This window comes from Macrotis lagotis, chromosome X (assembly GCF_037893015.1).
Source record: "Macrotis lagotis isolate mMagLag1 chromosome X, bilby.v1.9.chrom.fasta, whole genome shotgun sequence".
Classification (NCBI taxonomy): domain Eukaryota; kingdom Metazoa; phylum Chordata; class Mammalia; order Peramelemorphia; family Peramelidae; genus Macrotis; species Macrotis lagotis.
The window spans coordinates 75818793-75841062 of record NC_133666.1 but is presented as its reverse complement, the minus strand read 5'-3'; the positions used below and the strand labels follow the sequence as shown (position 1 = coordinate 75841062).

The 22270-nt window shown below is 41.9% G+C and overlaps 2 protein-coding genes across 10 annotated transcripts in view; one reads left to right on the top strand and one right to left on the bottom strand.

The window, feature by feature from the left end:
- Nucleotides 1-595: 595 nt before the first annotated feature.
- PDZD11 (PDZ domain containing 11) lies at nucleotides 596-4242 on the bottom strand. 7 transcript variants are annotated; one of them, XM_074199644.1, is made up of 8 exons: nucleotides 4133-4236; nucleotides 2948-2990; nucleotides 2744-2843; nucleotides 1902-1985; nucleotides 1582-1638; nucleotides 1236-1334; nucleotides 1055-1115; nucleotides 596-911 (listed from the first exon to the last, which is right to left on the bottom strand). In XM_074199644.1, the coding sequence occupies exons 3-8, from the start codon at nucleotides 2828-2830 to the stop codon at nucleotides 877-879; spliced, it is 423 nt and encodes a 140-aa protein (XP_074055745.1). In that variant the 5' UTR covers nucleotides 2831-2843; nucleotides 2948-2990; nucleotides 4133-4236; the 3' UTR covers nucleotides 596-876. The 7 variants fall into 7 exon arrangements, with proteins under 7 accessions (XP_074055745.1, XP_074055744.1, XP_074055741.1 ...); XM_074199643.1 differs by having other exon boundaries at nucleotides 1055-1334; nucleotides 4133-4242; XM_074199640.1 differs by lacking the exon at nucleotides 2948-2990 and having other exon boundaries at nucleotides 1055-1132; nucleotides 1230-1334; nucleotides 4133-4216.
- Nucleotides 4243-4402: 160 nt separating this feature from the next.
- The window catches only part of KIF4A (kinesin family member 4A), a 93488-nt gene continuing 75620 nt past the window's right edge, over nucleotides 4403-22270 (top strand). For 2 of the 3 annotated variants that reach the window (XM_074208355.1, XM_074208352.1), the window contains exons 1-5: nucleotides 4403-4487; nucleotides 5723-5863; nucleotides 5953-6070; nucleotides 12600-12790; nucleotides 17337-17429. In XM_074208355.1, the coding sequence (XP_074064456.1) occupies nucleotides 5741-5863; nucleotides 5953-6070; nucleotides 12600-12790; nucleotides 17337-17429 (525 nt within the window). In that variant the 5' untranslated portion in view covers nucleotides 4403-4487; nucleotides 5723-5740. The remainder of the gene's footprint in view (nucleotides 4488-5722; nucleotides 5864-5952; nucleotides 6071-12599; nucleotides 12791-17336; nucleotides 17430-22270) is intronic. The other variant, XM_074208354.1, reaches the window with a different exon arrangement.

The window sequence follows — 22270 nt, the reverse complement described above, 5'->3', positions numbered from 1 at the left end:
CCACTCTACTTGTGCTTTGCCTTAGATCCCAGCCATGGAGGTTCTGTTTTCCTTTCCCTTCCCAACTCAGACTCTCTTTTATTCAGGTTCATACACCAGATGGGTGGCAAAAGCAGATTTTCATGGATCAGGTTCCAAATGTGAGTGATGAGAACAAGGGAAGCAGAAGTCAGGGTGGCAGAGAAAGCTGCGGTGCTTTGGGGAACTCAGAGGTGGGATCTCTGCTAACCCCACTAAAATTATGCAGTCATTCCCCTTTCACAGATGCTGAGGAAGCAACACAAGGTCTGGCAAAAATGGAACCCAGAACGGGAGCAGTAGTGGAGTGGTCCCTAAAGAACAGAACCTATTAGCCATAGTGCCTATAGTCACCCTCACTGGATAACATGGATTTCCACTGAAAGGAAAGCCCAGATGGCTGTGGTGGTTCCAGGGTGACTTTGTTCTCACCTAACCCTGGTGAAATGAGTGCTACTTGGCCACCTCATAGGTCACTCCTGCCTGTTACCAAGACTTTCCCATCCTGCTCCCTCCCTGCCTTGAATCTGACACTTGCCCAGTCCAAATGATAGAGCCATAGCAACAGTAATTCAGATTTTCCTTTTATTTTGCTGGGGGGGGGGGGAACAAGAGCAAAATGAGGCTTCTGTTGGGCTCCTTGTCTCAGATCAATGCTGGCACAGAAAGGGATTTCCACTTGAAAAGTTCCCTTGCTTTTATAAGGCCTGAGGCCCATCCAGAAAATGAAGCCAAATGCAGGGTACTCTGGGGCAGTACAGGCCAAGGTCTGGTTCAGCGCAGGGTTTCACTGGTGCTTCCTAAATCAGTCAGGTATTCCAGGCAGAGTCTACATGCAGGGGAAGGAGAAACGCCTACCTAATGCACAGTCCTCTCCTTCTGGCGATGGTAATCTGGGAAGAAGAAGAACCCAGAGGAAGACCAGGCAAGGAGGCTGCTTGCCCCATCCTCCCGGTTTCTGCTAGAGTCCTCGGCATTTCAGACAGAGCTGGGACTATCAGCTCCAGAGCCAAGGGTCTGTCCTTGAGAAACGTACTGTAGGGGAAGAAGCGGACTCGCATGCTGATCTCTCGGGCTGTCTTCAGGATCTCCACAGCCTGAAAGGCAGAAGGAACTACGAAAAAGGAGAAACACAGGCCTCGACCACCCCCTAATGCCCAAGCAGACCCAACCAAGGCTGGGGCTCTTTCACCATAGCTCAGGCATGTTACCCAAACCTTGCTGTGCTCAATATCTTGGAAATCCACTTCATTCACAGCTAGGACTTGATCTCCTTCCTGGAGTCCTGCCCGATGGGCATCTGAGTCAGGAATCACCTGTCAGGAATTTGAAGGACACATGGGATTGTTTTAGGAAAATGGTTTTGTAGGGAAGCAAATATGAATCAGATGGGGGGAAGCTGATTTGGCAATTAGGATGATTGAACTGAGAAATGGGTCTGCCATCAGTAAAGAGCTGGTTTATGGAACAGAACATTCATCTCCTAACTCCAGGCCAACCAAAGTTCTTTTCAAAGCTCCTGATCAAATACAATGCAGGAGGTCACTTTTCTTGATGACCCACCTTGGAGATGAAGATACCCAGCTGGGAGGCCTTTCCCCCACGGATGTTAAATCCCAACTGTAAGAGAAGAACACGGTGAAGGAAGTCCAACAGAGAAGGCACCATAGAATATCAAGTCCCATCAAAGAACAGTAAAGTTTGCTTGTCTCTTGTAGAGAGAAGGTTGAAAATAAGTGGTGATGGCATTTCCCAGAATCAGGGGAAGAATAGTGCCCGCCTTGGATTATATCAACTTCAAACCCTGGGCCAAGCTCCAAGCAAATCCCCTTGGCAAAGCCCACTCAAACCAGGCATAAGAAAAGGCTGCTCCACAGGCTCACCTGAGCTCCTGGGGGCTTCTTCAGTGTGATGGTCCGAGGCAGGAACTGGGTCAATTCATTGTTGTAGTCTGGGTGGTAGACCCTCTGTAATACACAGCCCCCCCCCCAAGAATCACACTCCCTTTCCAGAGGTCTTCCCTCTGTTCTACTTTCAGATTGTTCTGGAGCCAGGACAAGAGCAAATAGCCAGGGCTGCTGCACTAGGAAGGCCACCAATATCACCCAGCTGAGCAGGCAAATTTTAGTCCTCTCCTACTGATGAAATGAAAACCATTGGGCTCTATATGTTTAGAATGCCCTAGGAGGGGCAGGTTGCGCAGGAATTAGAGTACAGTTTAACTACAGCTGTTTGGGCAGCTAGTGGATAGAGCACTAGGCTTGGAAACAGTAAGACTCTTCTTCCTAATTTCAAATTTGGCCTCAGATACTTCCTAGCTCTGTGACCCTGAGCAACAGACCTGACCCCTCTGTTCACTTCAGTTTCCTCAGCTGTCAAATGAGGTGGAGAAGAAAATGGCAAACCACTTCAGTATCTTGGTCAAGAAAACCCCAAATGGGATCAAAGAGGGTCAGACACAACTAAAATGACTAAACAACAACTAGTTGTTTAGAAGAGCCCACCCCAAGGAAGATACACCCTGGAGATTTGCTATTCCACATCAGAGGCACAAGGGACAGAGTAGGGTGTCCATGGTAGGACAGTGAGGCAGATTTGCTTCATTCTAGGTCTTATGCTACAATTGCTAGCTCCATTCTATCCTCCAAAAACCAAACCCCTGAGTCACAGCTGCCTCCCCATTCTCCCACAGCCCCCACACAAAAAGAACTGAATAACAAAATACCTCATGAGGAGGAATCCAGGCTGGGGGATTCTCATAGGGTGGCAGGAAGACTACCGGGTAATCATCGTAAGGAATCTGGCCTTCCATTTCTGGAGAGGGGCTGAAGGGCATAAACATAAACTGGCATTCAGCTCAGAAGGGAGAGTCAAACAGAGCACAACTGATTTAGAGAGTACTGGTTCTGAACCAGGGTTCAAATTCTACCTTGGGGAAAGCACTGCCTCTCTTTGGGTCTTCGTTGTCTCCTCTGGAAAATAAAAGTGATGACTTCTATAGCCCCTTCCAGCTCTTGCTCTAAAATTCTGTAGTTCAATCTGGCATAAGAATGATGCCAAGGTGATCTGAGCCAACCATCCCTCTCTCCTTCCCTTGCCCCCATGCCTTGAACCCACCTATGGCTATGAGTCTGGATCATATGAGATATCTTGAAAGCTGGGATTAAGAAGGGGGAGCTGGTAAAGAGTACCTGGGTCTGGGTCAGTTATATACAGGGGTACCGGATGCCAACTCCCACACACACATACACACACACACACACACTCTCAAAGTTTGCTTTATTTTGAAGTATAGCAGCAGCAGCGTCAGATAAATTGGTTAGAAAACAAGGTTAGATAGAGCTGACGAACCCTTTAAAATTTGCAAACGAATTTCCTTACATTATGTCATGCCATTGTGTAAGCTATGTTCTGAAAGCCTATCCATGACAACTATATACACAGTCTGTTATTTCATTAGTAGGGAGAACTCCCTCTACCAATGTCGTTTGGCCAAAATGAAAAGTTTTTGTAAAGGGCTTTCCAAATCTAACGTTCTATGACACCTCGGTGGCAAAATGGCTTGGAACCAAGAAGACCTGAGTTCAAAGTTGGCCTCAGGAAGTTACTAGCTGCTGGCCCTTGGGCAAGTCATTGCACTTCCATCAGCTTCAATTTCCTCAGTTACAAAAAGGGAACCCTAATACCTCCCAGGGCCGTGAGGATCACATATTTGTAAAGTGCTTAGCACCTAGAAAGCGCTTAAAAGCTGGTTCTCCCCCAGTCTCTGACAGAGGGATCCCCATCCCTTCTGTGCCCCTTCAAGTCTTTGGGAGGGGCCAGTGAGCACCGACGGACGACCTGGCTGGCTCAGGGTCCCAGGGAGGAGGTGGGACAAGGGCCCAGCACGTCTAGGCCGGCCACGCCCACCTCGCAGCAGCCCTAAGGGCCCGGGAGGCGTAGGCGCAGCCCAGCTCCGAGCAGAGGCGGGGCTGGAGAAGCCCATGGCCAGGGCGAGCCAACCTTTTCCGCTTCCCTCTGCGGGCGCCCCCGCCAGCTAACAGCTGGCACCGCCCTCGCGCCCCCGCGCCCCCGCCCCCGGCCCAACCCCTAGTCCGCGCTACCGCCGCCTCACCTGGACTGGGGCTCCGGCGCCACCGCCAGCTTGGACTTTCGGGCGCCCGTGCCGGTGACTGAGAGCCGGAAGCGGAAGCGAAGAGGACCCCGGCAGGCGGGGAGCTCGGGAGAGCCCAGCCCTGCCGCGGTGTCTCCCTGGGAGGGGCGGGGTGCGTAGGGGGCGGAGCCGGAGCCTGCCGTGACGTGCGCCTGCGCCCCGGGCCTCGCCTCCGCCTCGGAAGTCCCGCCCCTTCGCGGCCTCCAGCCATTGGCAGGCTGATTTGAAACTTGGCGGTTAAAAGCTGCCGCCGAGGGAGCGCGGCCCAGGAGGCCCAGGCAAGGAACGCGGCGGCCCTGACCCGGGAGACCAGCCGGTGAGCCGCGGGCGGGGGACGCGGGGGGCGCGAGGAGCGCGGAGACCCCAAAGACCCCAAGGGGCGCGGGGGGAACGTGACAGAACAAGGCTCCGCGGCGCCGTGAGGGGGGGAGGAGCCCCCAAGGGGCTGGGGACCGTCGTGGGGAGACTGAGGAGCTTGGGTGGGGGTGGGGGAAGGCTGAGGACATAACTAGCTCCTGAAGAGACTGGGGAGAAATGAGGAGTGAGGAGGTTGAGGCCCTGCCAGCGATCATGGGGGAAGGGGGGTGGCCAGGAGGCTTAGGACACCTTGACGCCCAGAGGAGTCCGAGCCGGGGGGGGGGGGGGGCACAGGGAGGAGGTGAGATTGGGGGGGCTGAGGCCGAAGAAGAGACTGGAGCTAGTGGATTCGTGGGGATCCTTGGGGGGGCGGGGATTTTGGTGAGCTTCTGGCTCTCCTGAGGAATGAGGAGACAGGCCTGAGCGGGAGTCGTGGTGGGAGGGAGAGATGGTGGGTGGGAAGGACATCGAGTTGACGTTGAGGTCAAGAAGACTCAGAGATTGGGGGGCACAGTGAGGAAATGAGATTTGGGGAGTGAGGCAGAAGAAATTTGGGTGAATGAAGAGACTGACGTGGGTCATATCATTGGGAGGGAGAGAGACTGAGATGGTGGAGTCACAGAGAGGCCAAAATTTAGAAATGAGGCAGTGGAGATGCTGACATTGTGAAGGGTCAGAGATTTTGAGGGTGAAGAGACACAGGAGATTTGGGGACACCGTGAAGAGGCAGAGGAGGTGCATATTAGAGCCTCAGGAGTATGGGGTGGGGTGAAGATAGAGACAGCAATGTGAGTAGATTTGTAGGGTAAGAAAATGTTAATGTCCTGAAAAGTCTGAAATTCTGTGGGTGATGAACCATGAAATTTTTAAGCAATGAAGGAAGAGTCAGAAGAGATTTTGATGAGTATGGGTAGACCAAATAGATTCTGGGGAATGTAAAGGCTGAGGAGATGTTGAGGTTTTGGCCATGGTGAGATGAATTAAGTAGACTAGGGGGAAGTGAAGGGTCTCGGGAGAAGAGAAGATGGTTATGAGAAAACCAAGGAGATTGGGAGATTAAGGAAATTGTGACAGTTGTATGGAAACTGGAGTTTGGAAAGGTGAGGGGGGAGGATCTAAAGGCTGAACTGAAGAGTTGAGAGGTCCTACCTAGTCAGGCACCTTACTAACAGTTCTCACCTTTCTTGCTGGCAGCATTAAAGCTTCAAGACAATGATGAAGGAAGAGGTAAAGGGAATCCCAGTCAAGGTGGCCCTGCGCTGCCGCCCACTTCTCCGCAAGGAACTGGATGAAGGCTGCAAGACTTGCCTTTCCTTTGTGCCTGGAGAGCCTCAGGTGAGGGAGGGCTAGCTGTCCCCTGAGCCCAGTGACTGGGACTCATTGTATCACCTAGCACACCCCTGCCTGTTCTTTGCTCTTTTTAGGTGGTAGTTGGCAGTGGGGACAAATGCTTTACCTACGACTTTGTGTTTGACCCATCGGTGGAGCAAGAAGAAGTCTTCAACACAGCAGTCGCTCCTCTCATAAAGGGTATCTTTCAAGGTGAGGAAGCATCCTGCCTTAGTGCTAAGGAATATTTCTCCAGCCACCATGGGAATCCTATCCATGCTATAGATGTCTTTGATCCTTCTTATTCCTTAGACATACTTAGCCTTTGTTTTGTTTGGCCTTCGTTTCTTGCTGTACTTCCTCCTCAACAGAACTCCCTGTGACATCAGGAAGGAGATACCATGCATGTAAATTGGATTTAAGTGAAGCATATCTGTGCTAAGTCACCAGCCTTACTTTCTCCTCCAGATCCATTTGGATCCAGTGGCCAGAAATTAATCAGAATGACTACAGATGATCCTGAATGCCGTAGGAAACCTTGACCTAATAGACCTAAGGTCTATTAATAGACCTAAGGTCTATTAACAGGTCTTAGGTTGACTGAGGCAGCAATGCCCATTATATGATTAAGGGAAGGCAACAAATGAGGCAAAGAATAACTTCTCTTACCTAGTCAGAAAAAAAAAGAATTAGTCTGGTAGGGAAAGACCCAAACAGAAACGTTTCATATTTCCATGAACTCTGAGCAGCCTGGGCTCCTAACTATAGCCCTCCCTGGGGTTAAGGCCCATTTGATTGCAGTCAAGTCTGTCACCCTGCTCCAAAGGTCTAGAAGCAGCATTCTGAGTGACTCCTAGCTTATATTGGAGGGTACCAGGATATTCAGTTTACAAGTTAAAATGCAATGTAACAGAAGACATTTAGGGATTAAAAGTTAGTCCGTCCAAACCAAGGTTTCTTGACCTTCCTCATGTTGTGGAGCCCCAGGGCCTCCGTGAGAATTAGGGATTGAAATGGATAAAATAAAATCCCTGAGATTACAAAAGAAGCCAATTATGTGCAAGTAAAGCTGTCAGAGTTCACCAAAGTGGGGCTAGAGAGGGAACAAATGTTTATGAAATGCCTTGTATGGACCAGACCCTGAGTGTTTCCTAAAGATCTGTTCATTTGATCATTACAACTGATTCCCCTGAGAGCTAAGTGCCATTATTAACCCCATTTTATAATTCTGGAAACTAAGGCAGACTGAGGTTGTTAGTTTTCCTAGCTGGTAAATGTTTAAGATGTAATTGGAATTCAGATCTTCCTGGCTCCAGGCCCAGGACTCTATCCACTATGCCACCTAGCTGTTTCAGGTTAAGAATATATCATCTTGGGGCAGCTAGGTGGCATAGTGGATAGAGCACCAGTTCTGGAGTCAGGAGGACCTGACTCAGACACTTAATACTTTTAGTTATGTGACCCCAGATAAGTCACTTAACCCTATTGCCTTGCAAAACCAAAAAAAGAAAAGAACATATCATCTAAAAGAAGCAGTAGTTGTCAAGCACTACTTCCTTATCAAAATAGGAATTCTTAGTAAATGATTTTCCAATTCCAGGGAACTCCCTATTCTCTCAGTACAGTTTCTTCTATTGTCAGACAGCTTGGCCAGCAGAAAGAAGCTTTCCACACACTGATTCTGGCCTTTGATCTTGAGCTGCCTCTAATGTTGTCAAGAAGTCTAACCTTTCACACAGTTGCCTTTCAGACTTTTGATGGCATCTTTCCTCTAAGTCTATTCTTTTCAAAATCAAACATGCCCACTTTAACTTGTTTTTTATGTAGCATCATTTCTGATTGTACTTGTAGCTATGTGACCATGGCTAAATCCCTTAACCTTTCTGCGTCTTCAGAGTTTAGGGGTTTTTGTTTTTTTTTAAGATTTATTTTGAGTTTTACAATTTTCCCCCTAATCTTACTCCCTCCCCCCACCCCCACAGAAGGCAATTTGCCAGTCTTTGCATTGTTTCCATGCTATACATTGATCCAAATTGAATGTGATGAGAGAGAAATCAGATCCTTAAGAAAGAAAGGAAACTTAAAGTATAAGAGATGGCAAGATCAGACAATAAGATATCAGTTTTTTTTCCTAAATTGAAGGTAATAGTCCTTGGTCTTTGTTCAAACTCCACAATTCTTTCTCTGGATACAGATGGCATTCTCCATCGCAAAGAGCCCCAAATTGTCCCTGATTGTTACACTGATGGAATGAGCAAGTCCATCCAGGTTGATCATCACCCCCATGTTGCTGTTAGGGTGTACAGTGTTTTTCTGGTTCTGCTCATCTCACTCAGCGTCAGTTCATGCAAATCCCTCCAGGCTTCCCTGAATTCCCATCCCTCCTGGTTTCTAATAGAACAATAGTGTTCCATGACATACATCTACCACAGTTTGCTAAGCCATTCCCCAATTGAAGGACATTTACTTGATTTCCAATTCTTTGTCACCACAAACAGGGCCACTATGAATATTTTTGTACAAGTGATGTTTTTTGGGGTTTTTTTAGGTTTTTGCAAGGCAAATAGGGTTAAGTGGCTTGCCCAAGGCCACACCCCTAGGTCTGTGTCTGAGACCAGATTTGAACCCAGGTATTCCTGACTCCAGAGCCGGTGCTTTATCCACTGCGCTACCTAGCCACCCCACAAGTGATGTTTTTATCCCTTTTCATCATCTTTTCAGGGTATAATAGACCCAATAGTGGTATTGCTAGATCAAAGGGTATGCACATTTTTGTGGCCCTTTGGGCATAGTTCTACATTTTTCTCCAGAAAAGTTGGATAAGTTCACAGCTCCACCAACAACGTATTAGTGTCCCAGATTTCCCACATCCCTTCCAACAATGATCATTATCCTTTCTGGTCATATTGGCCAGTGTGAGGTGGTACCTCAGAGAAGCCTTAATTTGCATTTCTCTAATAAGTAATGATTTAGAGCAATTTTTCATATGACTATGGATCGCTTTGATCTCCTCATCTGTAAACTGCCTTTGCATATCCTTTGACCATTTGTCAATTGGGGAAGTGGATTTTTGTTTTTTTTAAGACTATAAGTTGTATGCAGATTGTTTGGGAAATGACCTTTGCAAGAAGACTGACAACTTGAGAGAGAAATGCTTTAGAGAGCATCTAGTGTCCACAACCTTCCTGGATGAGGAGATGGAGGCCTAAAGTCCAACAAGAAGTGAATATCAAAGTGGAATTTGAACCCAGGTCTTCCAACTGCTAGTTGTTAGATCCTAGTTCATGATCAGACATTCTAATTAAGTTTACAGTTCCATGTACTTGTAGCACAACTAGCCTATGCTGTTGATTAAAGCACCCCCCCCCCCGAAGAGAAGCATCAAAATAGCAGATTGAAGGAATAGATAGCAGGTTGCCATCCTGATGGCAAGAAGCAACAAGGCCACCCCAGAGGTCCACAAAGGTGGCTGGATCCAAAGCACAGAAATCTGGACACTTTTAGGAATAAGGCTAACAAGCCTCTCATTTTCAAGCGTGGCATTTGTTAATGTACACTATATTGCAGAAGAATAACTGGAATGACCTTTGAAATTCAAAAGCACATTCAATTATGTTCTTTCTACAAACTGAGCAGAGGGCCTGGAATCAGGAAAACTCATCTTTGAGTTCAAATCTGATCTCAGGCACTTAACTAGCTGTATGACCCTGGACCAGTCACTAACCCTGTTTGCCTCAGATTCCTCATCGGTCAAATGAGCTAGAGAAGGAAATGGCAGACCACTCCAGGATTTCTGTCAAAAAAACTCCCAAATGGGATTTAGGAGTTTTCTCCAAAGATATGAATATGACTGAAATCATTGAACAGCCACAAACATCCAAACTGCTGGGAAACTTTCTGAGGAATACCTTATTCTCCACTATCATTCTTTAAAGGAAATGTTGCTATAGTGTCTTTTAGAAGTCAGAAGCCAAAAATTTTCACCCAAATTGAGTGGCCAATAGATCAAATAAATAAAAAAAAAGTCAGTCAGCTAGCAAGTATTAAGCATTTGCTATGTTCAAGGTTCTGTTGCCTTATTTGTTCTTTTCAAAAGGTTTTAGAGTGGTTGACCCACAAGTGACATTTAGGGAGCATGCGCTGGAACTATAACCCTTTCAGATGGGCAACTACGGTTCTTTTTCTGTTTAAGAATGTTACGTTATTTTATTTTTTCAATTCCATGCAAAGATAGTTTTCAGCATTCATCTTTCTGTAAGCTTTCAAGTTCCACATTTTTTTACCTCCCTCTCTTCCCTCCCCTTCCCAATGGCAGGGAGTAATCTGATATTGGTTGTTTATGTACAATCATGTTTAACATATTTCCATATGAGTCATATTGTGAAAGAAGAATCATATTTAAAGGGGGAAAAAAGCCATGGAAAAGAAAGAAAAAACATTAAATGTCTGCTTTGCTCTACATTCAGACTCCATAGTTTTTTCCCTCTGGCTGTGGATGGCATTGTCCATCACAAGTCCTTTAGAATTGTCTTTGCTCATTGAACTGCTGAGAGGAGCCAAGTCCATCACAGTTGATCTTCACACAATGTTGCTGTTAATATGTACCATGTTCTTCTGCTTCTGCTCACTTTACTCAGCATTAGTTCATACAAGTTTCACACAAACTAAATGGCTTGATTATAGTCATTTACTTAGTTGATGAGAGTCCCAGGACTAACTCAGAATCAGAAGGGACCCCAGAGGCCATTTGGTCTAGCCCAAACCTAACAAAAAGGTTAGCTCATCACACCTTCCAGTGTGAGGGGAAATCTGTCTCTTGGGACAGCCTACTCTTTGGGATAACTCATTGTTACAGAGTTCTTCACCCCTCCAGATTGTTACTATTTTAAGTGTGACCTGGAGCAAAACTGGGTGACTCTAATCTGCTCCCCAGTTGCCTCCCACCTACCCTTGGTTGCCCTCAGTAACAAATGTTCTGAAGATTCTTCTGTCCCCTCCTGGTCACTATTCTCTAGATTTTTTTTTTTTAGCTTCTCAGTGTATCTTTCTTCCTTCCTAAAATGTGATGCTTAGAAAATAACAAAAGCCTGGACCTGGGCAGGGCCAAAAGTATGTTACCTTCCTAGTTGTGGATTTTACAGATTAGGAAACTGAGGCTTAAGAGGTCAAGTGACTGACTTGGATCACACACACATAGTTTATAACTGTTGGATGTGAATCCTCGTCTTCCAAAATTCAAGTATCCTCGTCACCATACTACCCTGCTTCATACTTAAGCTGATTTTTTTTTAACCCAAGTGTAAGACTTTTTTTGTCCATATTTAATATCATCATTTTGAGTTTGCCTCAGCATTCTAGCCTTTCCAGATTTAGCAGATTCTGGCTGTCATTCAGTGTTAGCCCTGCCCTTCCAGTGCCTTGGTCTCTTCCATTCCCATGACCTTTTCAGAGCTATTGTAAAGATCAAATGAGTCCATCTGTACAGGAGCCATACTGCAAATGAGCCTGTTCAATATGCCCTGATCTGAGTCACTAGTAAACTTCTGAGCAGCCCAGGACTAAGCCCAGAGTTCCAGGATCCTCCACTTCCAAAAGGTCTCCTTCCAAGGTGGCATTGGAATGGAAGAATGGCAACCAGGGCATTCATCAAAGCTTCCATCTAACAGTACTACTGTCTAGCTCACAACTGTGAGCTAGGAATAGAAGGGAAGAATTTGTCAAAAGTTTAACTAAATCCTGGCAAATTGTTATCTATCTCTAACATTCCCTGATCTACCAGTGGATTGATTGTTAAAACAGAAGTAACATCTTCCAGGAGACCTTGGGCTGTCTGCATGAGACCCTGACATGGGCACAATAACCAATAACCCTTGCATTTATGCTTGGCAGGGCCAAGGACAGGCAGTGTCACCTTCACACAGATGCAACCTAAAATGACTGATTTTTTCTCAATCTATGCCTGGTGGCTTAAACTCAAGAACAGCTACTTTCTCTATCTTTTCAGTTTGGCAGGGGGAGGCGGGGTTCACCTCCCTAATAACTTATCTGTTTTGTTGAAACCTTAAGGTTTACAAAACTTTTTAAATCACAGCAAGTCTATTGGGGTTTAGTTGAAAAGACAGTCATAGAAGAATAACATTGCCTTATTCAGGTTGCAGCAAGGCCTAGAACCCAGGTCTTCTCATTTTCCTTCCTGCCACATACTACAGGCTTGGTAACAGTTGAGCCTGTTCACATCGGTGAAAGGACTGAGATCATTACCAGATCAAGGAGGTCACAGTAACACTGAAACCCAAGTGGCTTCTTGTGAGAGGAAGAAGTTTGTTCATGCTGCTCGAGTTTTAGGCACCTGAGTTATCTTGGAAATTTCTGACTGGTGGAAGGCAGTCAGTGGTTTGTCTTTTGGGGTTAGAGAATAGCATTCTACTATTAGGGGATTATGTTTCACTGACAGAAAGATTTACCTAGAAAGGTGTTTTCGACTGATCGGATGAATAGCAAATTACTACTAGGCTTACTTCCTATTTTCATGACTTCTGAAACTTAAATTACATTCTTATTACTCTAAGCCAGGATTTCTCCAATTAGGGGTAGAGAAGGTCTAGGTGTTTTTGAGACAGCTTGATTTTAAGTTAACTGTCGGAATGATGATGGAGTTAGAAGATTCTAGTTAAAAAAGGCCAGTGTGTTTTTGGATTGAAAGGGTTCTGAGAACCACATGTGTGATTTCTGTTCTGTCTAGGGTATAATGCAACTGTTCTGGCCTATGGACAGACTGGCTCTGGAAAAACATTTTCCATGGGAAGTGCCTATACTGCAGCTCAAGAGAATGAACCAACAGTTGGAGTCATCCCTCGCGTAATACAACTACTTTTCACAGAAATGAACAAGAAGGTGGACTTTGAATTCACCCTGAAAGTATCTTACTTGGAGGTAAGTGATATATCTTCAAATATTCTGAAATCAAAATAACTTCTGTTGAATTAGAGGAACCAAGACATATTTAACTTAAGAGTGGTTGTGAGGATCAAATGATAACATCTACAAAGCTTTTTGAAAATCTTAAATTTATTACTATGGAAATATTTTTTAAAAAGTAGCAATGACTACTGTTGGACTAGAGAATTGGGTAAGTGAACTAAAGCAAAGCAAGGGGATGTGGCAATGTAGCAGTGGAAAGAACACTCACCATCTCTTTGAATTAGAGAACCTGAGTTCAGATCCTACTTCTGAGACTTATTCTCTCTACCACTTTGGGCAACGGATTTGGCCTTCCTGAATCTCAATTTCCTCATCCATTAATTGAAGAAATTAAATGAAATAGCCTTTAAGGGCCCTTCCAACTCTAAATCTATGAGCCACTCGAAGAATGCAAATAGATTGAAAAGTCAATAACTAATCTTGACAACTTGTACATATGTATTTAGGGACCATGTTAATACACTCCAAAAATTAGCTAACCATTTCCATAGGAGAAGAAAGCAGTTGTAGACCATATTGCATCTTCAAAGACTGATTTAGGTTTTCAAATTAAGACTTTTAAAGGATCTAACATTGACCAAATATATGATCCTTGTTGCAGAAAACTTAATTCAACAAATGGAGTGGAGGGAAGTCATATGGAAGAAGGTTTTAAAAGAGGAACTATTTTTTAAAAAAAATTTTCCAAGTGATATTTTATTTTTCCAATTACATGTTATGAAAAATTTTCAACACTCATCCACACGCATATGCCTGTTTATAAGTTACATAATTTCCTTCTACCCTCCCTTCACAAACCCTTCCCCTCAGCGGCAAACAGTCTGGTGAATATTGGACATATACATTTGTGTTTAGTCATTTTCTATATGAGGAATTAGGAATGAGGAAAAAGAAGGAAAAGCATGGGATAGGAAAGAAAAACATAAGAGAACTTGTAAGAAAGTGAACGTAGTATCCATGCAAATTTGGGGTGGGGTGGGGGGAATTGGGTTTTTTTAATCTCTGGATGTGGATGGTGTTATCCATAACAGGTCCTCCAGGGTTGTCCTAGATCTCTGAACCACTGAGAGGAACTCCATCCATCAGAATTGATCAACTCGCAGTGGTTTTGTTGTTGTTGTTGTTTTTTGTTTATAAAAGAAAGATTTTATTCATTTTGAATTTTACAGTTTTCCCCCAATATTGCTTCCCTCCTCCCACCCCCCACAGAAGGCTGTCTATTAATCTTTACATTGTTTCCATGGTATATACTGATCTCCATTGAATGTGATGAGAGAGAAATCAGATCCTTAAGGAAGAAACATAAAGTATAAGAGATAGCAAAATTACATAGTAAGATAACAGGTTTTTTTTTTAAATTAAAGTTAATGGGGGCAGCTAGGTGGCGCAGTGGATAAAGCACCAACCCTGGAATCAGGAGTACCTGGGTTCAAATCCGGTCTCAGACACTTGATAATTGCCTAGCTGTGTGGCCTTGGGCAAGCCACTTAACCCCATTGCCTTGCAAAAACCTAAAAATAAATGAATGAATGAATGAAGGAAGGAATGAATGAATGGTAATGGTCTTTGGCCTTTGTTCAAACTCCACATTTATTTTCTGGATACAGATTCTCCATTGCAGATACCCCCAAAATTGTGCCTGATTGTTTCACTGATGGAATGAGCAAGTCCATTACGGTTGATCATCACTCCCATGTTGCTGTTAAGGTGTATGATATTTTTTGGTTCTGCTCATCTCGCTTAGCATCAATTCATACAAATCCCTCCAGGCTTCCCTGAATTCCCATCCCTCCTGGTTTCTAATAGTACAATAGTGTTCCATCACATACATATACCATAGTTTATTAAACCGTTCCCTAATTGATGGACGTTCACTTAATTTCTAATTCTTAGCCACCACAAACAGCTGCTATGAATATTTTTGTACAAGTAATATTTTTACCCTTTTTCTTCATCTCTTCAGGGTATAGACCCAATAGTGGTATTGCTGGATCAAAAGGTATGCACATTTTTGTGGCCCTTTGGGCATAGTTCTAAATTTCTCTCCAGAAAGGTTGGATGAGTTTACAGCTCCACCAACAATGTAATAGTGTCCCAGATTTCTTACATCTCTTCCAACAATGATCATTATCCTTTCTGGTCATATTGGCCAGTCTGAGAGGTGTGAGGTGGTATCTCAGAGAAGCTTTAATTTGCATTTCTCTAAGTAATGATTTAGAGCAATTTTTTATATGACTATGGATCGCTTTGATCTCCTCATCTATAAATCGCCTTTGTAGATCATTTGACCATTTGTCAGTTGGGAAATGGCTTGTTTTTTTTTTTTAAGATTTGACTCAGTTCTCTATATATTTTAGAAATGAGTTCTTTGTCAGAAATACTAGTTGCAAAAATTGTTTCCCAATTTACTACATTTCTTTTGATCTTGGTTACAGTGGTTTTGTCTGTGCAAAAGCTTTTTAATTTAATGTAATCAAAATTGTCTAGTTTGTTTTTAATGATGTTCTCCATCTCTTCCTTGGTCATAAACTGCTTCTCTTTCCATAAATCTGGCAGGTAAACTGCTCCTTGATCTTCTAGTTTGCTTATAATATTGTTTTTATGTCTAAATTGTGTATCTATTTTTAACTTATCTTGGTGTAGGGTGTGAGGTGTTGGTCTAATCCAAGTTTCTGCCATGCTAACTTTCAATTTTCCTAGAGTTTTTATCCCAAAAGCTGGACTCTTTGGGTTTATCAAACAGTATCACAGTGTTGTTATTAATGTGTACAGTGTTCTCTTGTTTCCACTCCCTTTGCTCAGCATTAGATTGTGTAATTCTTTCCATACTTCTCAGAAGTCCGACCATTCACGGCTTCTTATAGAACAATAATATTCCATAACATTCATATACTATAACTTGTTCAACCTTTCCCCAGTTGATAGGCTTCCTTTCAGTTCCAATTCTTTGCCAATAAAAAAAAAAGAGCTGCTATAAATATTTTTGAACATGTGAGACTTTTCCCATTTTTTATGATTTTTTTTGGATATAGGCCTAGTATTGGTATTGCTGTATCAGAGGGTATGATCAGTTTCATTGCTCTTTGGGCATAGTTCCTATTGCTCTCTAGAGTGCTCAGATTAGTTCACAATTCCACCAACAGTGCATTAATTTCCCAATCTTCCCCACAACCTCCCCTATATTGATCACTTTCCCTTTTTTGTCATCTTAGCCAATCTGATAGGTGTGAAGTGGTACCCCATAGTTATTTTAGTTTGCATTTCTCTAATCAATAATGATTTGAAGCACTTTTTCAGATGATTATATAATAGCTTTAATTTCTTCATTTGAAAACTGCCTGTTTGTATCCTTTGACCATTTATCAATTGGGAAATGACTTGTGACCTTATAAATTTGATGCAATTCTCTATATATTTTAGAAATGAGACCTTTATCAGAACCCCAGCTGTGGAAATTGTTTCCTAGATTTCTGTTTTCCTTCTACTTGGCTGCATTGGTTTTATTAGTACAAAAACTTTTTAATCTAATATAGTTATAATCATTTATTTTGCAATTTATAATGTACTCTATTTCTTGTTCAAAATAGGAAACTTTCATTCATATACATATACATATACATATACATATACATATACATATAATTTTATTTTATTTGTTTTTCCAACTGCATGCAACAGTAGTTTTTACTAAAAGGGGAATTCTTAACCTTTCTTGTGTCACAGACCCTTTGGCAATCTGGTGAACCTCTTTTTAGATTAATGTTTTTAAATGATTACAAAGGAAACTAACTATACTAAAATAGTAATCATAGTATTAAAAAAAGTTTATAAGTCCTCACATCAAGAACATCTGACTTAAACTTCTTTAAAATCTTCCTACCTGACCCTTTCCTGACTAATTTTGATGTGGTTAAGATGCTCTGAGTGTGAGCCCTGCATTCAAGGACCTGGTTCCTGGAAGCAAGCTAGTTGAATTTCAATTGAGAGAATGTTCTTTGCCTCCTCTGTTCTCTTAAGCAGCAATAAAGGTTGTAGCTACTGATAACTAATTGCTGATTTGGGAAACACCTTTTAACTTTGTCATTTTCTGTCTTACCATACAGAAAAACCTCAATTTAACTTATAAAACATCCTTTAGAGATAAAAATGAAATATCTGGAATATAATTTTGTAATTTGAAGCTATTGTTTTCATTTTGGAACCTGCATCTCCCTAACTGAGGCAGGCTGGAGTATAATGGTCTGATGCCACCAGTGATCACCTCAGGATTTTTGGCCTCTTCTGTTTTTAACTCCTCCTTAGGCAGCTTGACTTCCTAGCCCACCCCATCCTCAATACTCAGATGCTGGATCTGTTGCAATCACCTTAGCAAACTACCTCTTCAGCTCCTGAGTTCAGGGGCTTCCTCTGGAGTTGGGAGCATTAGTTCCATCTGCCCATGCCCAGGAGGAAGAGGCAATTTAAGATATTTTTCTTTTGTCACCTTGTTTTTAAACAGATCTACAATGAGGAGATTCTAGACCTGCTATGCCCATCTCGAGAGAAATCCTCACAAATAAATATACGGGAAGATCCTAAGGAAGGCATAAAGGTAAATTGTTTTTTCTTGGTGACACAGAAATATTTGGCAGTGCTAATGGTAAGGTTCAATTCAACAAATACCGATACATGCCTACTGTGTATGTAAGGTATTGTACTAAATGCTGGGGATACAGAGATAAAAATGAAACTGTCCCTGCTCTTAAGAAACTCACATTATTGTCTGTGGACATCATACCTGAAAACTTTTGTATCCCCCATTTCCTCAGAAGCCAGGGTATGCTAAATATATTCCTGGATGGAAACTTGGGGGTAGAGGCAAGGAGGAGGGAAAGCTATATCCAGTTCTCTGAAGAATTTCCATTCCTATATACTATATATATACTGATAGCAAAGTATTCATTGAAGATTTATTCGTCCAGAAACTTAGGGAGCTTAACTTGCTTAAAGAATAACAGGAGTTTAAGTCATATTTCTTACCCCCAGATAGTTTAGAGTTTAATTGGAAAGGTTAGACAGCCATAGTTGAAACATTTCAGATCATTGCCTTTTACTTAGTGTTATATGGACAATAAATACACAAAGAAATCAACAAAGTTTAGAATGGTCAGAAAAGTCTTTGTGGAAGAGGCATAACTTTAATTAGACCTTTAAAAAAATGAGTATAATTTATAGAAGAGATCATTCTAGGCAAAGCAAATGTCAAGTATTTCCTGCATATCTACTCTATACAAGTCCTTCCTCATTGCCTTATCACATGGCATGAAGGCAACCCTGGATTTTCAAAGGCTGTGCTAGTGGAGTAGAACTCTGACATTTTCTACCAAACTAAAAACACTTTGAAGGATGGTCCCTGTGACAGGCTGTACCTCCAATCCTTGGACCAGCCTAGTTAGGTATGGAAAGGCTCATCACCAGCAGGTTGGCCACTAGGTGATGAATTTATTTGGCTGTAGCAACCCATAAAACAGATAAAACTACATTTATAAGGGGCAGCTAGGTGGTGCAGTGGATAGAGTACTGGCTCTGGAGTACCTGAGTTCAAATCCAGCCTGACAGTTAATAATTAACTAGCTGTATGGCCTTGGGCAAGCCACTTAACCCCATTGCCTTGCAAAAAAAAGAAGTGGGTTAGAGGGTACTACGAATCCCCATTTTTAGACTTTCTATAAACCATTAATTACCTGTTGACACTTTAAGCATGAAATCTTTGTCCAACAATCAATGTGTTGAAATGCTCCTGGAAGAAATGAATTGTGTCAACATTAACATTCTTGCTCTAAATGAAACCAGAAGACCTAAAGAAATGCCTTCTATATGGAAAAACCACCACTTAGACAAGTAAATAAAGGAATTGGTGGTATTGGTTTCATTGTGTGCCCAGAGGTAACAAGAAAAAAATCATTTTGTGGAATAATTGCTAATCTTGCTATACTTTGTTCATAACAAGCAAAAGGACCAACATAAAGGTGGCTTATGTGCCAAGATCTGTTGTGGAGAATAAAATAGAGAGACTCTGAAAGTCTTGACAAGATTCTCCAAACTCAATTTACATGGAAACCAGAAGATACTAGGTGGAGGGCAAACATCAAATCACATCTCAAAAAAAGAAAGTCAATCCCATAATATATAATGATAGACTAGTAATTTATGTGGGAAGTGTTTCTAAGTCAGTTATCTCTGTAGTTAGACCTTGGGCTAGTTAAAGCAAAGATCCAAATCACCACCAAGTTAGAAGAAAGGATAAAATTAAGAAAATACTACAAGTCATTATAACAGCCCCAATCTATTTAAATGAACTGACACTGAACAGTGTGAAATGGATAAAAGTCAAAACTGCTCTGATGACCATTATTTCGTAGGGAATTTTAATCAGTGTAAACAGTCTTGAAGTATCAAAGTGCATGTAAAGGGTACTGTGCCAGAGTACCCTGGGGTAAGGATGGGGGTGGGAGCAACAAAACACTAGGTTTGTAATCAGACCATGAGTTTGAATACTACCTCCTGGGATTTCTGAGTGACTTTGAGAAAGTCACTTTCCCTTATTGGGTATCTGCTTCTCTTTTTTTTATTATAGTTATTATTTGAGTTTTACAATTTTCTCCCAATCTTGCTTCCCTCCCCCCACCCCACCCCACAGATAGCACTCGGTCAGTCTTTACTTTGTTTCCATGTTGTACCTTGATCCAAATTGGGTGTGATGAGAGAAATCATATCCTTAAAGAGAACAGAATTCTTAAAGGTAACCAGATCAGACAATAAGATATCTGGTTTTTTTTCCAAATTAAAGGGAATAGTCCTTGTACTTTGTTCAAACTCCACAGCTCCTTATCTGGATACAGATGGTACTCTCCTTTGCAGGCAGGCTAAAATTGTTCCCAATTGTTGTACTGATGGAATGAGCAAGTCCCTCAAGGTTGAACATCACTCCCATGTTGCTGTTAGGGTGTACAATGTTTTTCCTGTTCTGCTCATCTCACTCAGCATCAGTTCATGCAAATCCCTCCAGGGTTCCCTGAAATCCTGTCCCTCCTGGTTTCTAATAGAACAATACTGTTCCATGACATACATATACCACAGTTTGCTAAGCCATTCCCCAATTGAAGGACATTTACTGGATTTCCAATTCTTTGCCACCACAAACAGGGCTGCTATAAATATTTTTGTACAAGTAATGTTTTTACTCTTTTTCCTCATCTCTTCAGGTTATAGACCCAGTAGTGGTATTGCTGGGTCAAAGGGTATGCACATTTTTGTTGCCCTTTGGGCATAGTTCCAAATAGCTCTCCAGAAGGGTTGGATGAGTTCACAGCTCCACCAACAGTGCAGTAGTGTCCCAGATTTCCCACATCCCTTCCAACAAAGATCATTATCCTTCCTGGTCATACTGGCCAATCTGAGAGGTGTGAGGTGGTACCTCAGAGAAGCTTTAATTTGCATTTCTCTAATAATGAATGATTTAGAGCATTTTTTCACATGGCTATGGATTGCTTTGGTTTCCTCATCTGTAAATTGCCTTTGCATATCCTTTGACCATTTGTCAATCGGGGAATGGCTTTTTGTTTTAAAAATATGACTCAGTTCTCTGTATATTTTAGAAATGAGTCCTTTGTCAGAATCATTAATTGTAAAGATTGTTTCCCAATTTAGTACTTTTCTTTAGATCTTGATTACATTGATTTTATCTGTGCAAAAGCTTTTTAATTTAATGTAATCGAAATCATCTAATTGGTTTTTAGTGATGTTCTCCAACTCTTCCTTAGTCATAAACTGTTCCCCTTTCCATAGATCTGACAGGTAGACTAGTCCTTGATCTTCTAATTTGCTTATAGTACTGTTTTTTATGTCTATGTCCTGTAACCATTTGGATCTTATCTTGGTAAAGGGTGTGAGGTGTTGGTCTAATCTAAGTTTCTTCCATACTAACTTCCAATTTTCCCAGCAGTTTTTATCAAAGAGGGAGTTTTTATCCCAGTGGCCGGACTCTTTGGGTTTATCAAACAGCAGATTACTATAATCCTCTCCTGCTTTTACACCTAGTCTATTCCACTGGTCCACCACTCTATTTCTTAGCCAATACTAAACAGTTTTGATGACTGATGCTTTATAATATAATTTTAGATCGGGTAGTGCTAAGCCACCTTCGTTTGCATTTTTTTTCATTAAGCTCCTGGAAATTCTTGACTTTTTATTTCTCCATATGAATTTACTTACAATTTTTTCTAACTCATTAAAGTAATTTTTTGGAATTTTGATTGGCAGGGCACTAAATAGATAGTTTAGTTTTGGTAGAACTGTCATTTTTATTATGTTAGCTCTCCCTATCCATGAGCAGTTGATATTTGCCCAGTTATTTAAATCTGATTTAATTTGTGTGAGAAGTGTTTTATAATTGTTTTCAAAAAGATTCTGAGTCTGTCTTGGCAAATAGACTCCCAAATATTTTACGCTGTCTAAGGTTACTTTGAATGGTATTTCTCTTTCTAGCTCTTCCTGCTGTTTCTTGCTAGACATATATAGAAAAGTTGAGGATTTATGGGGGTTTATTTTATAACCTGCAACTTTGCTAAAATTGCTAATTGTTTCCAGTAGTTTTTTAGATGATTTCTTGGGATTCTCTAGGTAGACCATCATGTCATCTGCGAAGATTGAGAGTTTTGTCTCTTCCTTCCCAATTCTAATTCCTTCAATTTCTTTTTCTTCTCTAATTGCTGATGCTAACATTTCTAATACAATATTGAATAGTAATGGTGATAATGGGCACCCTTGTTTGACCCTTCATCTTATTGGGAATGCCTCTAGCCTCTCCCCATTGAATATAATGATTGTTGATGGTTTCAGATAGATACTGCTAATTATTTTAAGGAACAGTCCATTTATTCCTACATTCTCTAGTGTTTTTAATAGGAATGGATGCTGTATTTTGTCGAAAGCTTTTTCAGCATCTTTTGACATGATCATATGATTTCTGATAGGTTTGTTATTGATATAATTGAGTATACTAACAGTTTTCCTAATATTGAACCATCCCTGCATTCCTGGAATAAATCCTACTTGATCATAATGTATTATCCTAGTGATGACTTGTTGTAGTCGTTTTGCTAAGATTTTATTTAGGATTTTTGCATCTATATTCATCAGGGAAATAGGTCTGTAATTTTCTTTCTCTGTTTTAACTCTTCCTGGTTTAGGTAACAGTACCATATTGGTTTCATAGAAAGAGTTAGCCAGAGTTCCATCTTTCCCTATTTTTCCAAAGAGTTTATATAGGATTGGAACCAATTGTTCCTTAAATGTTTGGTAGAATTCACTTGTGAATCCATCAGGCCCTGGAGATTTTTTTTAGGGAGTTCAGTAATGGCTTGTTGAATTTCTTTTTCTGAGATAGGGTTG